This window comes from Numenius arquata, chromosome 8 (genome assembly GCF_964106895.1).
Source record: "Numenius arquata chromosome 8, bNumArq3.hap1.1, whole genome shotgun sequence".
In the NCBI taxonomy this organism is placed as follows: Eukaryota; Metazoa; Chordata; class Aves; order Charadriiformes; family Scolopacidae; genus Numenius; species Numenius arquata.
Genome location: NC_133583.1, coordinates 4,825,999 through 4,849,211, shown reverse-complemented (window position 1 = coordinate 4,849,211; position 23,213 = coordinate 4,825,999). Strand labels below are relative to the sequence as shown.

At 41.8% G+C, this 23,213-nt stretch overlaps 1 protein-coding gene across 2 annotated transcripts; it reads right to left on the bottom strand.

Moving 5' to 3' along the window:
• Window positions 1-1,672: 1,672 nt before the first annotated feature.
• On the bottom strand, window positions 1,673-20,640 carry EIF4E3 (eukaryotic translation initiation factor 4E family member 3). Of its 2 annotated transcripts, XM_074152765.1 has the most exons (8): window positions 20,525-20,613; window positions 13,533-13,605; window positions 12,995-13,190; window positions 12,126-12,220; window positions 10,107-10,167; window positions 6,996-7,062; window positions 4,130-4,285; window positions 1,894-3,606 (listed from the first exon to the last, which is right to left on the bottom strand). In XM_074152765.1, exons 4-8 carry the CDS (start codon window positions 12,149-12,151, stop codon window positions 3,560-3,562), a joined length of 357 nt encoding a protein of 118 aa, XP_074008866.1. In that variant the 5' UTR covers window positions 12,152-12,220; window positions 12,995-13,190; window positions 13,533-13,605; window positions 20,525-20,613; the 3' UTR covers window positions 1,894-3,559. The 2 variants fall into 2 exon arrangements, with proteins under 2 accessions (XP_074008865.1, XP_074008866.1); XM_074152764.1 differs by lacking the exon at window positions 12,995-13,190 and having other exon boundaries at window positions 1,673-3,606; window positions 20,525-20,640.
• Between the last annotated feature and the right edge of the window lie 2,573 nt (window positions 20,641-23,213).

The window sequence follows — 23,213 nt, the reverse complement described above, 5'->3', positions numbered from 1 at the left end:
ATATCAAAGATACCAAGTTCCTACAAAATTCTTAAAAACAGCCTGGATAAAGGAGACAAGCACCCCAGCCAAGTGAAAGGCTTCAGTGTGACCTGCCATATCAGCAGACACCAGATAAGCCCAAGGGCACTGTCCCAGCATGAGCAGGTATCAGCCAGGGCTCGTTACCACCCCAAGAGGGAAGCAGATTTCTTTAATTCAGCTAATGCAGCAATCCGGAGTTTCTTTGTTGTCTGTCACCATGAGAGTTAAATGTTTTAATTTTATGTTGAAATGCTGGCAGAAATTCATTTTGATAGGAAGTTGTAGGCTCTTCTTTGAGATCCATTTAAACAATTTAGATGATTTTTGAAGTAGTGGGGGTGTTCATCTAATCAAGTTCAATAAAGCAGATTTCCAGGTGAAAAGAATAAATATTTAAAGGACTAAAAAAAATTAACTGTTCAACATCATTTGGCATAAATACATCTATGCTATGGAGATCAGTAGGGATGAAAGGACAGTTCAAAAATTCTACAAAGTCTTTAATGGTTGCAAAATTCTAATATGCAATTTGTCATGTTCCTGCAAACTTGCATTACCCATTTTGATTCAAGCCCAATTTTGGATTGTGGCATATGATAACTTGAATTTTAGTCAGAAGATACCCATCAACCCAGATTCTAAGTAATAATAACAATTATGATCAGAATTAAGCCATATAGAAAAAGATCCCAAATTTTATAGACTAGGGATTTAGAACAATAAAGAACTGACAACAGTTCATAAGGTGGGCTTTGGTAGTCAACGTGCAGCTACTCTGTCCTATGATTAGGATGAAGTCTCTCTCAATCACTATCCAATGTTCAAGCATAAAAACATAATAATTTCCTTCAATACGATGAATATCTTAAAATTCGCAAATTCCAGTGCCATCACCAGATTGGCCACTTCTGCCAGCAGACACAACTCTGCTGAAGTCAACATCCATGCCCAAAAAGAACCTGGAGGAGAGGTGAGCAGCTCTGGCTCGTTTCCAAAAGTAAAAGTAAGCGAAGGGTGAGGTATGTAATTAATTCCCCATTAGTATTCCAGTCACATTTCCCCCAAAGATGGGAAAGTATTTCAAGTGAGAAATCTTGCTCATCAAGCTGTTGAAAATGTTTTTCTCAAAGGTTTCTACCCCTCACTTCTCCGAAGTCACTTTTGGACTCCATCATGCAGGCCTGGTGGCTGTCTGTACCCATCACTTCTACAGCTCTCCACTGGTACTTCATGGGTAGCTGCTGTCCTGAGGGTTCCCTCTACCCCTTCCCTGGAAAAAGGGAGACCCTCACTCATTGCAGATAAAAGTGAGGGACAAGCAACGAGTTCATTTCGCCTTCCAGGGAAAGCACGTTTCTACATCCCCTTATTTCTCAAGGAGGTTGGGTATCTCCACATGGGAGTCGCTGGGTGATGATGTATCCACAAGAGAAACCATGCTGAGTTTCAACATAAGGAAAAATTTTACTTTGAGGGTGGTAGAGCCCTGGAACAGGCTGCTCAAAGAGGGTGTGGAGTCTCCTTCTCTGGAGACATTCAAAACTCACCCGGATGTGATCCTGTCCAGCCTGCTCTGGCACGAGGGTTGGACTAGATGATCTCCAGAGGTCCCTTCCAACCCCCACCATTCTGTGATTCGACCCTGTTTGTAATTAAAGATAGTATTTTTTAATTATTTTTTAAACAGATCTCAGACAATTTGGAGGTAATTCAAAGGCAGTAATATTATAAAAAGAAATCCTTGCAGCATTAGATGCATCTTGGAAAGTCACGGTGGCAAAAATTACGCTAAGTAAGGGTAGCTGGGATATTTACCCATTGTCACTGCAATAGCATGAATTGAAAAACGTCGTATGATTACACTGGTAATAGTCTCTGCTTTTTACTTTGAAACCTCAATTTAACTGCAACTCAAACATACCTTGAATATTAACTGAATACATACAAGAGATACTACTAATAAATTTTATGTCTCCTTTCTGATTTAACAACAACAAAAAAATACACTTTACAATATTTTTAATCTATGAACAAAACGTAGATAGCTCCTGAGAAAATAAGTTTTAAAAAATACACAGGTTTAAAAAAAGCAAGTCTGGTAACATTTAATCTCAGAAAGCAATTACAGAAGCAAGACATTTGGATTTTAGAAAATTTGCTTAATTAATAATGCTCATCAACTGCACAGTTTTAATTCATAAATACAGATGAAGTTGTAAAAAAAAGGTCACAAATGTGCGATTCTTATTTTTAAATTTATTTTATTTTAATGTCTGCCTCTTAATGTACTAAAGATGTGGAAATCAGTGCAACTTGAACAGTTGCCAAACAAAAACCTCTTAATGATGAAGTAATGCTCAGCAGAGCGGACGTTCATCCTCACCTTGCACCTTCTTCTCGTAAAAGGCACTTACAGCAATCTTTGGTAGTATGATAAAACAAACCAACACCTCAAATAATTAATATAGATAAATAATTAAAGATTAACACATTTTGTATTCATATTCACATTGCAACACAAAATCCATTTCTTTTCTGTATTTTTTTTTTCTCTAAAAGGTCACTTAGGAAGTCATGATGGCTTGAAACTACATACGATGGCATCTCTTCCTTTGCATTGAAGTCAATGGCAGGTCTGATACTGACCTTCCTGGGTGCCGGCATGGGCCTCAAGCACTCACAGAAGCGTGAGGGATGGATCCAGTTAGTCTAATGCATTAGAAAGGATTCATGACACTTTATCATGAATTTACAGAAAAATATCCCAAGAAAGCATACAATAAAAAAAAATTAAAAAAAACCCATCCCCTCTTAAATAAGACAGATGTGGAGTTTGCACGGTTTCCTACTGAAAGATTTCTCCTTCACATCTGAATAGGGGCTCTTCTGAAATCACTGCAATTAAAACATCATCCCGCACAGGTTTAGTCCCAATATCAATGTGTTCTCTTTAGTCACTCATTTAGCAAACACTTTACCACTTACTTTTACGGTATGTGTGCTGTTGTCAGTGCAAGACCAGATTACGCTGAATATCAGAATAAATGCAGTACAATTTCTTTCTCTCTTGGGACACAACCAGTGAGTAAATCTTAACACGATAGGAATGTTTCAAATTGAAAATTGAAAGCACATTGCTGTAAGCCAGTATTCCTCCACGTACAGCACATCTAGGGAAAGCAGCATTCCATCTTTGTGCACGTTTGCATTTAACTAAGTACAGTACAGAAGAAATGAAAGCCTGCTATCTCAATGCAATAGGAACAAGTATCATCTGACTTTTTTAAAAAAAAAAAAAAAAAAAAGTGGCCAAAATATCTTTTTAAAGAATCAGTGAAGACTTTTAAAAACCAACCAAACACAAAGTAATTAGGTGCGCGTTTAGTGCTCAAGGCAACCGGTTTTCCTCATTTTCCCAGTTTGAAATGCCAGAAACTCAAAAGGGCCACTGTGTGTAGTGCTTCTGCAGGACTTCCGCCATCCTTCTCCTTGTCCCGACCACCTCAAAACACCAAATAACAAATGAGCTTGGCACTTAATGTTTTCCCCGTCGGCCTTCAAAAGCATGATGCTCTCTGTGTGCTAAGGAAGAGAGAAGGAAGAACAAGAATAAAAGAACATGTAAACTTTGCTGAGGAGCTGAAAAAATGGAAAGAGAAGACAATGTGAGAGCAGTCAAGGAAGACACAGTGTCCCAACAAGCGATCTTTGGGAATACAATATTCTGATAATATATTTATACGGAGCCTAAAATTAGAGATCCCTTAAAACCCCAATTTTAAATGGTTCCTCTAAATGAATACTTAATTCGAACAGCATGTAGTCTTCAGAGTTATCAAGAGATTTGTCTCGCTCATTTTACGAATCAGGCATCTTAAACATGAGACCAAACATATTCTACAATTAAACTAAAAATATCTTCTATTTTGAACGGTAGCTAACTTTTATGTTGAAGGGAAAAAAAACATGTATATTTTTGAAGTAATAATTTGAATGCAATGAGAGATGCTACGTTTCCAGATGGTTAATGATGAATCAGGCAGGATATTCCCATAGAATCTTGTTTCCCTAATGCAGGTGTAAATTAATAGTACAAAATACTTACATTTATAAAACACTGCTTTAAAAGATGTGTGCGGCAGAAGTTTATGTATCTTTTCTAAAACTTTTGCTTCGCTTGCTAGAGAGGCGTTCACGTTCCAGACTTGCACAACATCTTCACGGTCACGAACGCTGACGCTAACCCCTATTACTTCATCATCTGCACAGAAGAGGAAGGATCATTAAGGAATACTTTAAAAGTGAGACATGTCTAATTTGATACTTATGTATTATGAAACAGTGCCCAAAAGCTGAACAAACTGAAGAAATAAAAAAGAGCAATCCCCAGTGAGGAGGATACCAATGTTCAAACCAGACAAAATAGTTACCAGCAAGAAACAAACACTGTATTTATAGAAGCTATTGGAAATATTACCTCATAGTGGTTTTAATAAAGAGCCACAAGATTATTCATCTTTTCTATTAGCACTCCGATCCTTGATTAAAAGGGAATCACAAGACTCCCTCCAGCAAGGTTAGTAATATATACTTACAGTAATGCCTATAAGCAAAAATGGGTGGGTGAGGGTGAAACAACAAAAACCCCAGGAATAGTACCTGGAGGGCATCAGACCCCAGCTTTTCCAGACTTTGCTCTCTTTTTCATTTTGTCAAACAACAGGAAAAAAGAAAAAGAATTTTAAAAAAGTAGAATAAAGCCCCAGGCAGGCCGCTCCTGCCAGTGCTGGTAACTCCATGCTTTGCTGAAGAAGCCCTTGTTGGTGTGACAGTCTCAGGATGGGGAGCTCAGCCTAAGGCCATGCTGTGGCTGGAAGCGGTGGCTGCCTCCAGCAATGACCTCCCTGGTCCATCCTAAGGAAGGGGTCAGTGATGATAATGCAAAGGTGGTGTCAACAGCACACAGCCAAGGGGAAAAATTACCTCCGTGGACAGCAGAAGGTCGTGTACTTGCTTAAGCTGACCCCGAGACCACCCTATCAGTATAATGGGCAGGAACATCCCCTTCTTGACACCAACTCAATCATGCACATTAAGGTTTTTGAAAAGCAGCTATTAGAAATGTCTCTCAAGGATTTGAGGCTCGTATTCTCTATCTTCCAATTCTGAAAGTTGGGAAGCCAATGAGAGAAATGCACTATTTGGGAAACTCATTCAACAAAACTTTTGTGGAAAAAAAAAAAAGCCACCAAGGTGAATATACCAGCATTGCATATTGCAATACGCCTGCTCTACCCTATCACCTTGCTGCGAGAGACACTGTTTGAAAGGGTTTTGCTGAACTGCTCTGCAAACCCAAGAAACTCAGTTCTTTTCTCTGGAATGATAAAGCAGTGAAGGAACACTCCCTAAGGGGATATATATACACCCTAGGATATATCACTGCAACAGCCAGTTTAATCAGATATTCACACGTAGGAAAGAAGTAAATATGGTCAAAAGAAGTGATGGACAAATGTCATGTTAAACTGAAAAATTAAGATTAGTAACCAGTTTCCAGAACCCCTTCCCTTTAGGCCAGTGCATCAGCAGGTTCATCATTCCCTTCCCTCAGAAGCAAGAAACCGTTCTGTAACCGAACCTTAACGGATTAAATGGCCACGGACTCGTACTCGCTTTTCATGATTAAGAAGCAGCATTTGATGATCTAAAGCCAGCTAGCGTTCACAGTCCCTTCCCCACGTCCATTTCCAAATCAAACGTGCAAGCCCAGAGAAGATATTTATTCCGAAAGTGACTTCGTTAAATTATTACCTCTGACCAAAATCACACATGAGCTTCTGGATGATTAATGCCTGTTTTCCAGTAAACCAGCAAAGTGTTTTAAGAATATTTATGTAAATTCAATTACATTAAAGATTACCTTGAGCTAAGCAGTATTTTTAAGCAATAATGAAATATTGCTTCTGTGGAGAGAGCTAACCTAGGACTCAGGAGAGCCAGGTTTGTCTTATGGCCCTGCTGTGGGATTTTAACGTCACCAGAGGCAAACCACCCAGCTTCCCTCTGCTTCAGGTCTGCAGGTGTGCTTCCCCTGACAACTCCTAACCCTGTCAGGAGAACCAAAAGAGACCCGGAGGGCTAACAGGGGGGTCCATCTAATTTAGTTGCTTCCAACAGTGACGGTACAATCAATCTAGTATGGAAGTGTAATTTGGGATTCCAGAATCCTGGCATTGTAGAATTAATATTAATAATTTAAGTGCCAGCTAACAGACAGATATTCATAGAGTCATAGAACTGTCTAGGTTGGAAGGGATCTTTAAGATTATCTAGTCCAACCATCAACCTAACTGATAAACACATCACTAAACCACATCTCTAAGCACTATGTCAACCCGTCTTTTGAATACCTCCAGGGATGGTGCCTCAACCACTTCCCTGGGCAGCCCATTCCAATGCTTAATAACCCTTTCAGTGTCAAAATTCTTCCTAATATCCAATCTGAACCTCCCCTGGTGCAACTTGAGGCCATTTCCTCTTGTCCTATCACCTGTGACTTGGGAGAAGAGACCGACCCCCACCTCTCTACCACCCCCTTCCAGGGAGTTGGACAGAGCGAGGTGGTCTCCCCTCAGCCTCCTTTTCTCCAGGCTGAACAACCCCAGCTCCCTCAGCTGCTCCTCATAGGACTTATTCTCCAGACCCCTGACCACCTTTGTTGCCCTAAAGTAAGGATAAACAATATATATTATATAATTATGTAATAAGTAGAAAACCTGGCTTCCCAAGGGTGCAAGCTGCTGAGCTTGACTCCTGTGCTAAGACAGTCAGAATACCTTCTCTGCCTCTTAATGACAATGGGGTGTGAGTATGATTTCAGCCCTGTACCCCATTTTTAGCAGCACCTTCATGTTCCGCATTCAAACCTGGTGTTTGCCATGCTAGCCCCAATCAATTGGAAAAGTTACCTGCTGCACAACAGTCTGTAAACTGCTCTCCAATAGTTGCTAACAGCAGCTCTTTCCAAACTGCAGCCTAAGGAAGGGGGGGGAAAAACAAGAAGTTACATTTGCATTATTATTTTTTTAATTTCAACATTAGGTTTCCTAGCTCAGTTTTGAGTGCATTCTCTTTCTGAGGTTGTCTAGACAAAAAGAACATTTAATGTAAGTACACTCTGTGTTATACAATTAATTTCTTCAATACATTTGGAGCAACAATTTAGACCCTGCAAATACATAGCGCTACACAGACTTGTTCTAATAAATATTTTAAATGTTTAACAATAAGTTTACCTTCGCTGTATCTGTGTCCATGACTCATCTCAAATGCACTAGTTAGAGTAAAGCATGAAGGTAGATTTCTCCCAAGTATTTCCCATGATAAAAGACCATAAGGCTCCACTGGAGATCATTTGTTTCTACAGAAAAGAATTACTAACCACTTTTCTTAAAGTGCCTGAAAACCCTACCAGTAAATTAAATTGATTTATATTTAAACACCATCTTTATCAGGGAGTGGAGCGATAGGATGAGGGGTAATGGTTTTCAACTGAAAGAGGGGAGATTTAGACTAGATATAAGGAAGAAATTTTTTTACAGTGATGGTGATGAAACACTCCCAGGTTGCCCAGAGAAGTGGTGGATGCCCCAATCCCTGGAAACATTCAAGGTCAGGTTGGACGGGGCTCTGAGCAACCTGATCTAGTTGAAGCTGTCCCTGCTCATGGCAGGGAGGTTGGACTAGATGGCCTTTAAAGGTCCCTTTCAGCCCAAACTATTCTATGAGTCTATGATACTTTTAAGGAATATATTTTCTGCTATATGAAGTTAACTTGAGTTTTAGTACTATTAAAAAAACCCAACATATCAAGTGCACCAGGTTAAAACAAGAAGTGAGCAGCCACGAAGATGACAAACTAATAAACTGCTTTAATGGCAGTTTCTGAGCACTCCTAAGCCAGCTTCTAGGACACAAAGGATTTCTGTGACTCATCATCGTCTAATCCAATGCATCACATAAAGCTGTGCTATGGGAAGGACCATCTGATGCTCCCGAGGCAGGGTGAAGACATCAGCGTGACAGCCCCTGACGTGGTGGCCTTTTGCCTGCCAGTGGACCAGCTCAGAGACTGACGATGGGACTGACCACGCACACTCTCATTACCAGGCGCAGTGCTCACTACTGTGAGTTGTCCTAATGGTCTCAAGGGTAGGAAGCACTTCATCCAGTAGTAAGCAGTTGCAGGATCAGGCTTATGAAGATCTAAAAAGTATTAGTTTTTGTATTAAAAAATCAGCATACAGAAAGGGTCACTGTACACATGCAACAACATTCAAGTGTCAGTATTTTGTCAGTCAGTTTTTCATACCACTTGAAAGACTTTATCTTTAGAAAAACCTGCATTTTCTTCCCTCCACACCCTCACCAAGACCTGCTATAGCATATTGTCTTTTTGAGTTAGGTCTGCACGAGATGATTCATCTTAGTCAAGGAGATGCTGTGTGCACATATGATGATGAATGAAGCCAAAAAATGAGAAAGAGGCATAAAGGTATTATTTATGTTATTTACAGAGGCACTAAAAGCTGACTGAAGTTTGCCTTTAACTAAACATTTCAGAAGTGACCTGGGATGTGTGGTACGTAGTTTGAGGGATCAAAAAGTACCTTCATTTCAAAGAGGGGCTACCATTCAGCCTCTGAAAAGCAGGGCCTCTGAGGTCCCTAAATTCACCGCCCAGTAATGCAGGCTCCCCAAACCACTTGTCACTTCTGACAACCTTCACACCTTGGATTATAAGGGGAAAGAGAAAATTTCAGTCTTTTGCGATCCCTTGGGACTGCAGGGAAGAAAGCTGCAACTGACATGCGGGGAAAAAGCCCACGGGCAAAAATCAATTAACTTTTGGCTGAAATTTGAAGTAGCATCTTTCAGCATTTAATGTCTTCTGCAAGGCTGTCACATTTTTCTGACACTTCACTCTTCGTGTTTAGAGGCCTGATCCAGAACAAACACACACACATAAACACCACATGTGAAGAGGTCAAATCTCCTCACCGTGACAGTTCACAGGAGATGCATGCGGCTCATGTGCACTTGATTAGAGGCAAAACCCAGTAGTTTCAGCAGGGCTAGAACTATGACATGCCTGAACGGATTTTATCTTTCTCATTTTAAAATAAAATAAAAAAAAAAAAGGCAAAAAACCCTGAGTAACACTACAGTTTCATAAGATGCACACAAGGTGATGTGACAACTCACTGTCGCCAAAGGGGATGGATCCTACTTGCCTTCTCTCCTTTATACCCTACGCCCATCAAAAAAACTCTCCTGGCTGTACACTCAAATTAAAAATAAAATAAATAGGAGAACTTTTTCCTGACATCAGAGTGCATTAAGCTGGCTCACAAAACAGTGAGCACCAGTGCAAGAGGGATCAGGAGAGAATGAACAAGAGCTTCCCCTTTCCAGAGCAAGCCATGGGATTAGCTATCGGAGGAAACAATGCCTTGGTCCATGCTTGGGGACAGAAAGTCACAGCGCTACTCACAGCCACACACAGGTGCAGACACGCAATGTCGAGCAGAAATAGTCCTGCTGAGTCCGACAGAGACTTTAGGAGCATTTGGCACTTCAGTGAAACTCTGGAAGTTGTGCTGGATCGTGTGTGTCGACTTTTGAAGAGCATTGCTGTGGTTCTGGCTATAATTTAGCCTATAGTATTATCAGGAAAAGATTTTTATATTTGCTTTTTGCATGCCTGTAAGCAAACATTCTTGAGAACGAAGGTGATCATAAAATACTGTGTTTCCAAATGGAAATGGAGTGTAACACTGCAGCTTTCATTTGCTTGATAATACACCCACAAGTGTGATCAAAAGCAAGAGAGATGGAATTACCTGAAAAGAAACTTTTCCTCATTGTCTTAAAATAAAAGGTTATAGCTGTTAAAATAGTGTTTGGTTGTTATGTTGGGTGATGTCAGAACTAAAAAGCTTTCTAACAGCTTTATCAGATGGAGTTTAAAGAACCCCCCTTACTAAACAATGGCTAAGTAAAAAGTCAGTATTACATACCGTACTCTCTTTAGGGACCTTCATTTTCCATATACCTCCTTTGGCATTGCTTTCCTCTTCCCTGGTTATGGAAAATAGATCAGTAAGATAAGCACTCATATCCACATCTAGATAAACTTATGTTTGGGGTTTAATTTTCCCAGAAAAATCCATTTGAAATGCAATTACTAACTGCAGGTAGCATGACTCAAGCTATGACTTCTGACATCAGAGATAATTCTTTCATTGTTCAGATGAAGCATATCTCTCAACACCTAATCCCTTTCCTAAGTTTTGTGTGTTGGAAAATACTTACATTTTTCCTGACTACAGACCATCTTAGAAGTGGCTGCACATTATATGGGAATAAGCCACAAAGCAATTTTATGTTTTACTATGGTAACCTTTTATTTTGGAAAAACTCTGGCATATTTTCACAGAACCAGCTTATTACTCTCAAGTTTATCCTGTTTAATAAAAGAACACGAGAGCACTTCATTTCAGTTTTGTGACAGCTAGAAATTAATTGCCCTTATTAAAAGAAAGGCTGAAGCTGCCCAGGGTCAGGGCACAGACATAACCATTAAACTGCCTCATAATGACAAAGACACAATGCACAAACCTGTGAGCTTCAAGTTTATTCTATCACAATTCTTTTTATAAGATTTTAAATTAGGGCTCTAGCTTCCTGTTAAAACTCTGTAATAGCAAAGTTTAAGGAATAACCTAATCTTTGGAATATGTAAACCCAGTATGAGATCTATAGAGATTCCCCAGGATCAATGGTCTCCCACCAATGCAGACAAGCACTGAAGAAGCTTGGGGAGAACATCTTTAAAAATCTGCAGTTCTCAATTCTTACTTCAGAATTTGTTTTTCTACCTAAAAAGCAATGCTGCAATTAGCCAGTAACTGTAATCTGGAGAGAAGCATCTTGGCAGTAATTACTGAAAAGTGAGCGGGTTACTGATGAGATCGATCTCTTGCAATCCCTTTCCTAAAATACAAAATTCCTTTGACAGTCTGAAAATAGAGGTATCATTTTTTATAGTCAGTTACCAAATCAAAACTAAAAATAGAAAAAACAAACAAAAACAAACCCTAAAATGTTCTCGCTCATCCTTACAAAGATATGAAGACCTGCACACAATGGCCCAGTTGACTTATACGGACACCAACATTTTTTCAAACCCAGTTTAGCCAACCTGACCAGCCACAGTATTTTCAGAAAAGTAATGTAGACCTTCAGACACATCTCACCTGAGAAAAATATTTACTCGTTCAGTCGATTAGGACAGAGATCTCCTGCAGTAAGTCACCACCCAGTCAGACGTACTACAATCAAGTTAAAGAACTCTAATCCAGTCACAATCTATACAAACGATGCCCAAAAGCTCAAAAACTCTTCAGAAAGTGCTTAGGCCCTTTGTGACAGAGCTGCACCGGGAAGAATGTACGCAAAAATCAGTTTCTGAAAGGGAAACCTCAATGATTTATACTTTATTCCATTACTGTACAATCAAGTAGAAATTTGCTGCAATGGATCCCTTCATAACGCCTTCAAGTTAGTTTTAATCCAAGGTATATATGTGTATGAAGTACACTTTTGCACAGGTGATGAAGAACAGTTAAGGACCGTCAGCCATTTGCATCTCTATTACACTACCTTCAGTGGAAAGCAAAAAATATGCAAGATAAAAATAATTCAAATACAAATCCACGTATTCTGTGTATTCTTGAATTGAAATTCAGAATAATATTTTAATTTCTTAACTTCTATTTCATAATTTAATTTCTTTCTTACATTTACGTTCAGAGGTGGACAATTAAATTACAGTCTGTGCTTTTAATAAAGACTCTTTAGTACAAGTCACTTCTAAGCTTAACAAGATCCTTAGGATATTTCTTTTGTGGGTCTCTTGAGTTCAGGCGTTTGCAGGCAATAGAAACAAGACACCCCTGTCCCGCGCCTGTCTCCTGTCACCACTTTGGGTTTTGTCACCGCCCGTTCCCAGAAATGCCTGATGACAACGTACGTACCAAAGCGGCCGTCTTTCTCCCCGCATTAAATGGTAACTACATCTCAGAGGCAAATTTGTCACAGGAGGAATGTTGTTGTAGACACTCCAGAAATCCTTAAAAAGAAAAAATACTAGTTGCATTAACAGAAGAGACTCAGTTTAATACAGAATTACTTCTTTCTTCATTTTCTTCAAAACGATTACATATCCTGCTCCTAGAGAACCGGCACCTTCTACATTATAATAAAATACTCTGAAAAGAACTCGTTGCAATTTCACTACTTTTTTTTTTTTTTTTTTAGATGTCATTTTTGCATAAGCTGGAGGTAGAAGGAAGGGAAGTAGTTCAACTGTGGGTTACTTTAGAATCAAAGTCCAGTCCATAGGAATAGAGAAAAAAAAAAAAAAAAAAATCATCAAAATCAGAGTTTTGCTAAGTATGTCAGAACAAACCAGTACATAAAACTTCCTTAGCATATCGAAAATGAATGCTTATATCAACTCTCCACCTTGCTTCACTTAAGCCTAGTCTAAAACTTCATTATGATTATCTTGAGTCACAAAACCACCACAAACAGTAATTCTGTTGAACTAAATGCCTAACTAGCAATCCACCTGCTTTGCCTGCATCACAGTGAAAAGTATCAACCAGGTGCAAAGAATTTGGGATGAACATATTAATACGGGAACGGGGGAGAAATTAGAAGACCCAAGTTACCGGAAACCATCACATTACTTCCCAGCATCGCTGCTGGTAAGAGCAGAAGCTGTCCTACATGTCTGGGGTGGATAAAAGGCACTAGAGTCAGCTTAGAATTAAGCTGAGACATACCGATTTGCTACACTTCATTCTAACTGGTGTTAAAACAGAAATGTAATTTTACTTGCAAGAGGTGGCCACTACTTAGCACTGGCAGATGACACAGACACGCAGAATTTCCCATTGCTGCAAACACCGCATGATTTAAAAGTACTTTAATTCAAATCAATTTGCTGGAAATTCTTTCTTGAAATGCACGCTCAAGAAGAGAAAGAAGAACAAAACCCCACAAGCTGTAATTTTTAGTCTTCGTGTAACAATTTGCTGTAATAAAAAAAACAAACCTGAGAAAAGGCAGGAAAAACATTTAAAATACATCAAGTATAACAATTCAATGGAGGCAAAAGTGGCAATTGAGGAAAGTTTAAGAGGAGCGGGCTTGCCTGATCAATCCGATATGCTTCCTCCTTTCCTGGTCTAGAAAGCCAAACGAAATTCAAACAATGACTAAGAAACACCACACACAGCCAATAACACCCAGGTTTCATGCCACAGGTAAGCAAAGCCACAAGCGTGACTCACCCCTATGAGGAAAAAGTGAAACTTAAGGCGTGAAGTTACATTAATAACGTGTGGTAACTCCCACAGCAAAGCTGCACACCTTACCTGTACTGTTTGTACCGTATAAATCTTCTTCAAATTCGATGCACATTCAGCTGCTGTCGTCCCAGGAAGTGACCTTGAAAACGAAGTGGAGATTAATAAAAAAATATTTATTTTATCAAGGGGGCAGAAGGGAGACGGATGGGGAAAGTGAATCATCTGAGTGTGAAGCTGAAATATTCACATCAAAGTTGCATAATAAACTCCGACTACCATGAATCGTTTAAAGAGTCAAGCGCTTTTACACTTTTGAAAAAATTAAGATTCACCAGGTATTTCATACAATATTTTTAATTGAATTAGGAGTTTTAAACCAGTAACAGCATTCCTTCTATTGACCACCCCACGCCCTTCTTGTGTTTGGCACCAGAAAAAAGCTCTGCAGTTCCAACACGAAGGCTATCAGCGAGGGACCACCAGTTAATTGCATTTAACACAACCTCGAACGCCCTTTGAGTGTTTTAACGTACTCTCAGCATTCCAAACTTTTTAAAAGAAGTCATCCACGTAGTTTATAGAATGAATTAAGGACTATTTGCAGAGGACACACCGCTAGGTGGCAGGGGCACACAGCCGCCGGCGGGCAGTGAGCCACATCACCCAACGAAACCTCCAAGATTTCAGCCGGCTCCTCCGTCACCAGCACTTGTTTCTTCAAGCCATATCTACTACCAGCACCTCCCATAAAGCCAGCAGGTCCTTGGGTTGGTTTCATGGCCAGACCTCAGGGTTACACTGATGTTCACCAGGCAGCGTTTAGCTTCTCCAGCTCCATCCTGACTGTTCCCAACTCCCATCCAGGGCTGCTCCCTTCAGGCACCCGTCCTGCTTTGAGTGACACAGGACTAATTTCTCTTCTAATGCTTGGGAAAGCTGTGCTTTTAGAAGTGTCTGAATTCGTGAAAATATTTACTTTATAGCCAGCTATGCTACGTGGGGTTCAAGGTCTCGGTGTTTTCACTGTAAGCGAGTTGTACTACCTTATGTAGTACAACACTACACTAGTGTACCTACACTACCACGAACCAGGAATCCTGCAAATACCGGCCCTTGAAATGAAGCTATTACAGGATTCCTCCCTTTTGGATAATTTTGCTGCCATCAACAATAAAATTAATCCGATGTGCCATACTGAGCTGTCAATTATTGCCACGGTGAGCAATTAATTTCCAAGTCACTCAACAGGCTCCACAAGTCCCTACAGGAGGGGATAGGTCCTCCCAGCTGGGTCCCACCACAAGCCAGGCACCAACAGCTCTTGTGAGGATGAAGAGAGTTGGTCCAGTGCCACACCACCTGCAGACCCACATCTGGGTTCCCCATGGAGAGTCTGTGCATAAAATACCCAACAGTTCTCCTGCTCTGCCTGTTTTGTGCCCCGTGATGCCACTTTTCTGCAGCTTCAGAATCTTTAAGGGAAAAATTTTAGCCCAGTATGAGGAATAATTGAGTCACCTAATCAGGCCAGACCCACCGCACAGCATCTCATGGCAAACCACATGGGCATCAGTTAAATGTGGGACACAGAAACAGGAATGACCTACGTGAACTGAATCCTAACGCCAGCTTGCTTCACTGCTCCTTCTTTATTCCAGCACAAATAAAGAACAAAGGATACAAAGATAAATCCCATTGTTTTATCCATGAATAAACCTCCAGGTGGTTGTGCTTATGTTAATGCCTGATGCTGAACTGTAGCTCTTCTGTTTCCCTGCAAAGAATTAAGGATAGAAGTTTTTTTCATATGTGCTCACGCTGGCCTGTGTCTCCCAGAGGGAATCTAATCGCAGCTTTAGCGGGAGCTTTAAAAGCTGCCGAGCACTTTTGAAGACACCCCTGTAAGTACTTAGCCACAACTGCTTCTGGTATAAATAAGCAAAATATTTACTTACAAAGCATAAACTGAAAAACATGCTGTGGCAACTAAATAAATCTGGTAATCCATTCTGAATACAAACACTGATTTCAAGCCATCAAAGCCTGTCAAAATGCATTTACCGGGTTGAACGTTCTTAAAATATTAACCATCATTTTTCATTGTAAGCCACCTACTCACAAGCTTTAATAGACGAAATAGATGATTCTAGATAAATAAGATTTTGCTACAGGGGAAGAAGAGAAATCATTAAGCTTAGTTTCAGATATCTGATGTGCTCATTTATGAAGATTCACAATATTATTAAAATTGTTCCATATAAACCAAACTTTATTTATATAGAACTCATCAGCATAACATAGGGACTCTTTATCAGGGAGTGCGGTGATAGGACGATAGGTTTTAAATTAAAAGAAGGAAAATTTAGATTAGATACTAGAAAGAAATTCTTTGCTGTGAGGGTGGTGAGACACTGGAACAGGTTGCCCAGAGAAGCTGTGGCTGCCCCATCCCTGGAGGGGTTCAAGGCCAGGTTGGACGGGGCTTTGAGCAACCTGGTCTGGTGGGAGGTGTCCCTGCCCAGGGCAGGGGGGTTGGAACTCGATGATCTTTAAGGTCCCTTCCAACCCAAACCATTCTGTGATATTATAAAATGGAGAAAGAAAAATCAGCACATAAGAATAATAAGTTCTTGCAAGAATATTTTCACTTCCCTGGAACAGACTGGTAACATTGCATTATATTTGATAATGTTTATAAGCAGATTCTTCCCCTCAAAAAGATACAGAAGAGTTAAAATATTCTTGCAATAGAAACAGAATTACTTAAAAAGCACAGTTAGAAGTCAAGCAAGAAGACCAGACGGGCAGACCGCGATCCTACAACGCTGCCCACTCAGACTTCCATGGAAGCAAGCACGTCTTTGACGAAGTTTATCTAGAAATGAGACTTCTGCGCCAGGCTTTTGTGTGATCTGTGCTCAGTTTCTGATAGCACAGATTTGCATAGAAGGGCATTGGGATTTTCCTCGCTGCTGACTGAAAGTGGACTGTCAGCAACGCCGGCAGCTCAGATGCTGTTAGGTCTTCAAAAGAGGTATTTCTGCAAGGACGTGCAACATCTTCATTATTGCGTGTGCACGCACACATTGGACTGAAAATTGTTACCGCTGGCAGAACCTCAGGCTTCTCATCGCGAGGCTGAAAAATCAGACCACTACTAGTATGTTCTCTCTGTTCTTTTGGTAGGGAAAGGCTTACTTGGCGTAGCATTAAACACGAGGCATACAGCACCCAGGCAAAACGACAGTCATGATTTGCAAGGTTTGCACAGTGGGATATTTGTACCATGTCCACATGTACTTCCAAAAAAAAAAGCACAATCGGCTTCCCAGCTTTGTATTTACACAAAGATCACGCCCAGATCCACAACCCCAAATCCCATAAAGGGACGGTTCCAAGCTCCCACCCAGGACACCCCAGCTTTCGAGGGTCATTTCACTTGACTTCTCCTTTTGTACAATCCCCCATCTTGAATGCACTATACAACATGAATACAGTGACCAGATGGGCAATCTTTGGTTTTAATTTGCTATTTTCAGTGATGCATATTGACACTTTGTTGTAAAAAAAAAAACCAAAAAACAACAAAAACCAACCCCAAACATGAAAGACTGCACAGTGTAGCAAAAACCAGAAAGGCACCCTTTCATTTCAAAGCCAGAGACCATTATAAGCAGGACCCGGCACCAATCCAGAGTCTTACTGAGACAAGCACAAATGTGCCGAGCCACCAGCATGGATCTGCTTCCCGAGGTGACACCAAAGGCAAATTTCACCAAAAGACTCGCTGAAATTCCCCATGGGCCATACCGTCACTGCTTGCAAAAGTCCTATGAATGAGAAATGTAGGTATAAGCTTGGAAACCTGTAGAATGGACAGATAAAACAACGCCCTGGTTTGAGCGACACAAGATTAATTTATCTTTTGGTAATTTTACTTCTCCGTAGGGTCTCTTCTAATGCTTGGGAAAAATGCACTTTTAGAAGACTCTAGTGTCCAAATTTGTGAAAATATTTACTTTATAGCCAGCTGTGCTACATGGGATTCAAGGTCTCGGTGTTTTCAAGCTCTCCAGGTGCAGGGATGAGGAGAAGTGAGACCCAGGCACTTGACCCAAGCTGCCAACTGGATTATTTCATACCATGAACGTCACATTCAACAAATTAGAAAGTTTGCTGAGGAGTTTTCTCTCTCCCTTCTATGATGGCTACTATCCTGAGAACTTCTTGCTCCGGTGCTGGAGCCCTGAGTCCTTCCCTTCCTCCTGAAGCCGCAGCGCTCGCAGTGTCTCACATTTGCTGTCCCTGATGGGAGTGCACAGCTCCCTGCTGGTGGAATGGGCTGAGTATAGTCCTTGTCTATTTTATATTGGTATTAGGATCAGTACTAGTTCTCTAGTGTTACTGTTAATTATTTAGTCTTATTCTATTAAATATGTTTGCATTTCAACCCTCGTGTTTTCTTGTTTTTCCCCCATTCACCTTCCTGGGTGGGGAGGGGCCATTGGGTGATGAAATAATTGTCTAAATGACAATAAGTTACTGTGGGTTCTTCAAACCATAACAAACAGCAGGTCTAAAGCCCTGGTTTCAAAACTTTCAGCGCATGACCTTAAAACATTTTAACAGTTAAAAAGGAAATCTCCTTCCTCTTAAAAGAAAAAGACCTGACAGCTCCTCCAAAACTGCTGACCTGCGAGCATTTGAAGATCATAGATGGGATCTTATTTGTCAAACTGATGAATAATACTCTCCCGAATGCTTTCATCATGCTCACTTTCCTAAAGCATATACGGGGTGAGATACAAGAGAGCGATATCAGATGGTTACTATTTTAGACACACATACCAAGAAAGGCTTAGCGCTTACGGGAAATGCAGATGCCCCTGTGACACGTGAGAGATCATGGCAATGGACCAGAACCTGGTCACAGGATCCCAGCCTCCAGATGTGAAGCCTGTGCCAAGGCATTCACAGAAACAAGTGCTGATGTAGATAAAACAAAGGCATTTACTGCTAAAGCAGATGATGTAGCGAGTTCTGCTATGATAAAAGCAAGGTCGTGAACCCCAAGGGAATCAGTTGGTAGCGTATCACCAGCTGCTGTATAAAGTACAGCTTCGCTGATGGATATTTATTTTAACAGTGTGACAACGAAGAGATAGATTTTGGAGACGTTAAAAATGTATGTCATGGACCCCTCTCACAGTAATTTAACAGAAAAAGATAACTACGTATCCATCTCAACATCTGCTTATCCTTAAGCATCACTTGTTGCTTTTCAGTCCAAGCACAGGGTAAAATTTAGCGGCAGTCAAAAATCAATACCATCTCATGAGGAAACACCACTGCTCCACACCAGGCGTTGCTAAAGTCAGTTAAAAAAGCACCCACAGTTATCTTGTATGGAAAGTCCACTCTGTACAAGCCCAAGAAATGATCCCCCCCATCAAATCCGCATGGGTGCACCACTAAATGTCACAGCCACTTCTGTGGGACTCTGTAGAGCAACAGGAACCTCCACACCCTGCAGTAAATGAAGTTCATGGGTGCACCTCTTGGGTGCTTTTTAATGCCTTAAATAGTTTTTAAGCGTATGAAGCATGTCTTGGCTGCTGTCATTCCTGTTCCCTGCCATTATTCTATCACTGTTGCTGGTAAACAAAACAGTTTTGTGTATATAACGTCCCACTTTTTTTTTTTTTCTTATACATACGCTCTTGGTTTTGTAAGTTAAGGAACAACAATGCTATCTAACTAAATGCACTTAGATGCGATCAGAAAGAAGAAAAAAAAAATAGACTAACCAAATTTTAAGAGTCTAAATTACAGTGGAACCAAGACACAGGGGAAAAAAAATAACCGTGATGCAACTCAGGAACTTGAAATGGATTTTAACTTCCGATGTTGATTATAAACGACAGCCATGCTTATCTCCACATGGTCTGTGTAAACAAACAGATCTGAACAGTAGCTTGCTTCAAGAGCAGTCCAAATGCTGCTTTTTATAAACAAACAGAAAACAAAACTCGGATCCTGAACCCGACCATAACTACCATCCTGAGTTCAAAAGGATTAACCAGAAATAGTTTGTGGGTTTATTTATAAGGTTTGATTTGCAGGACCTGAGGATATTTGTGTGCTTCCAACAGCTTTTTGCTATTTCTCTGTCACGAGTTGAAAAAGGCAGCATGTTCAGCAGTAGAAAGGCTTATAAAGGAAATAACTTTCCTTCTGGAGCCGGGGGAGAGGAGAAACACAACAGAAAATCGGGAAAAGGCAGATGCAGAAGATTAAAAACAAGATGCCAGAGAAGACGCACTAGAAACCCAGCATCAAACTTTGGTTTTAAACTTTCTGTCTCAGTTTTGACTCTGGTGCTTTCCCCTGTCCCCAGCTGTCTGCACCACCGGGTGACCTCCCTTCCCAGCAGCTCTCCACGACCCCGAGAGACCACAACTTCAAGCCCACGGAGCGCAACACTAGATGAACGCTGCAGTCGGTTAATAAATCTGAGCTCATCCTTCAAAATAAATCACCTCGGATTTGAAGAACTAATTATCCACCGGAGACAAACCTGGCTATTAACACGAGTTATACAATCCGACAGGTCAGGGTGGGAACGGGTCGGTTTGGGGACATCCCCGCGACGTCCGAGCCCCCGCAGCAGCAAAACCCAACCTTTCGCCTTCCCCTCCCGGGGGTGCCCAGCGCCAGGGCTAAATTTAGAGTTTAAAACGCCACCGGCGATGCCCGAATTACAAAACCGAAAGCGTTTCCCAAACCCGTTTCACGAACTAACTCCCAGCAAACGCCACCGGCCCCCGAAGGGGAGGGCCACCGGCCGGCTCTGCGTCCCCCGCTCCCTCGCATCGCCCCTTTTCCCGAGGTAAATCTCCCCTTCTCCAATCTGTTCCACGGGCAAAAAGAGATAAAGAGCAGAGATGCTTTCCACAGACGGATTTTTGTGTCCCGTCCCACCCCCCACCCCCCCCCCCGCCCGGCTCTGTGGGTCCCGCAGGGGTTGTTGCCCGCCCCCGCCCCCGGCCCCCACTCACTTGTCCAGCCAGAAGGTCCATGGCGAGTGAAGCGGTAGCCCCGCCGGCTCGACCGCCCGCCCGCCCCGCCGCTCGCCACCGCGGCGCTCGGGGGGGCTCAGCGCCATCTCCCTGGCCGGGGCGGGGGGGGCGAGGGGCGGGCCGGGAGGCGGGGAGGGGACAGGGGACGCTGCAGGGGGCGGGGGAGGACGGGGAGCCGGGCGAAGGGAGGGACGCCGGAGAGCGATGGAGCGGGGCGAGCGAGACTCGGGCAAGGGGACAAGGGACAGGGGAGGGACAGATGCATGCTCAGGGACAAGGGAACCACTGGGACAAGAAGGTGGTGGGGGAGACAGACAAGGGGGACAGACAAGGGGGACAGACAAGGGGGACAGACAAGGGGGACAGACAAGGGGGACAGACAAGGGGGACAGACAAAGGGAGGGGTAGGAAGTAGCCACACTGATGGTGACAGCGATGGGCATGGGTCACTCCAGAAAGGGGCCTCGACCCAGGCCCAGCACATGCATTCACTTCCATCTGCATCTCTGCGTTGGGAGGAAGCATTGGATCTGCTTCGTTAGACCTTTATGAGGATCCACGGCCATAAGGCCTTTGGGTGGACAGGGTACCTGGTGGTACCTGATGCCACTGTCCTGCAGCGAGCGTGCTGCTGGCAACCGCTTCTCTGCACACATGCAGGTCACACTGATGAGTCTCCAGGGCTGCCTTGCTGAAGAAAATAACCTTGGTGCTCAGTTTGGCTTGGTAATGCTGACCAGAAAACAAAATCTCTCTTAAAATCCAAGTTTTAGGACACAAAATCCTTGCACATTCACAAACTTGGAGGGATGAGTACCATGCGAACTGACCATGGATGGAGACAATAATGCAACAAAGAACCTTTCCCGTCTTGGGGGCAGATAATTTATCTGTCATCTTCTCTACAGCCTATTTAATTTGCATGCTTGGTTTTACAGGGAGATGTTCCTTATAATCCGGCATGGACATGTGCTAAAACCCTCACGTTATTTATATAATAGTATTTTTTAAATTAAGATTCTCCCCAGTGGGACTGTGCACAGTAGTAAAGTTAAACACCCACATAAGTGATAGCAGGATCAAAGACCATGAATCACAGAGGTTTCCTTGCAAGCACATTTAGTAGGATGAATAATTTTATATATACTTCATCCTAAAAGAAAAATCAATAAAAAGACACATTGCTTTAAAGAAATAAAAATCTAACAGTAGGAAAGGGCAGAGATCACCCATAAAAAGCAATCTGTACAGTGACAATGAAGAAACAAAAAAAGTTAATGATTATGTTGTGCAGATGGAAAATGCTAACTGCTAAGCCAAATTAAATAAGATCTGGAAAACGAGTTGCACCATCTCTTGCAATTTAATTTACTCCTCTTTAAATAGAAGGCAAGATAATGACCATTTGGGAGAGCTTGGAATCTAAAAATTCATTGGTATGCCCACTCCGAGCATTCTCTCTCTATTTTAATGGTGAGCCCACCAAAAATGTTAATCCTGAAAAAAAACCCCACCACAATAAATGGCTGTATCTAGGCACAGATTTCCTCAGAAGAGCTGGAGAAGACAGGAGGAGAGGAGGAGAGTGCTAATTTCTTACAGCCCTGAAGGGCCACAACTTGCCTCTGTGGCTGCTGTTGACAGCCTCCGTGCCTAACACATTTCTGGTGTCCTCTGCTGAGGCTGCCAACACAGTATTAATTTTTGGACATGCAGCAGCAGCACTCTGGAAATAAGGCTAAACCCACTAGAGTGTATTACCAAAACTAACTAACTTTGAATCCAGCACCTGCCTCTGACGGGAACCACACGCTTCAGCGAAAACCTCCAGATTCCATTATCAGAGAGCTGCTCATCACTTAAAACATTATAGCTCAGGTTGAAAACAAATTATTCTGTTACAAACAATCTGAGCTGTAAGGAACCATACAGAAGCACAACCCCCACACCTCTGAGGTGCAGAGCGAGTACCAGACAGCAGAGCCTGTATCATTATTCCAAATGAGACGTGTAAAGCCTCCGTTTATTTCTTGTTTACATCAGTAAATACCAGGCTTCACAGTGGCACAAGGTACGTTGCGGGAATCTCAACTAACAGTAAATTAATCCGGTTGTGGAGGAAGGGCAATCACAGGATGCATTGAATTAGCGCATCCTTTGCCTACAGAGATTTCTAAGAAGTCGTGACACAGAAGCAAAAACAAGTCTCCCGAGATGGATCTCACAAGGAAAAATGATGGTGAGAACAGCATCCTGATTCTGCTCAGCTACCTCGCGCTGCCAGCACACCTTGAATAAACTCAGTTCAGAGGTCAAAAAAATTCCACTTTTAGAGAGATATTTGTAGGGCTTTAATTAAGAACATATTGAATTTGTTCTTTAATTAAGAACATATATTTTCCATGTATCTGGAAGGTCTCTTTTTAAAGAAACCCTGGTGATGTCTTCTCCCGTGCTTTTGTGCCTTCTCAAGCAGATTTACCATAAACAAACTGTGTTACGGCACAGCCCTGTGCTACAAGATGGTGCGAAGGTGAGATGAGTTGCATAAAGCTCACCACCGCAAAGGGGCTTCTGGCTCCGTTCCTCACGCCTTCTCCCAGCCACATCCTCCTTTCACGTGCAGAGTTCTCCAGGAAAACACATAATTTTCAGCTAAGGCCTTATA

Bases quoted from the DNA above. Each gene is read 5' to 3' on its own strand.
- EIF4E3 (XM_074152764.1), bottom strand. From the start codon at position 20,631: ATGGCGCTGAGCCCCCCCGAGCGCCGCGGTGGCGAGCGGCGGGGCGGG. The intron at 7,063-10,106 runs GTATGTAATACT...CCCCTTCCTTAG, and splicing joins AGGTCCCTAAAGAGAGTACG to GCTGCAGTTTGGAAAGAGCT. The intron at 4,286-6,995 runs GTAACTTTTCCA...TCTTCTGTGCAG, and splicing joins TACAGACTGTTGTGCAGCAG to ATGATGAAGTAATAGGGGTT.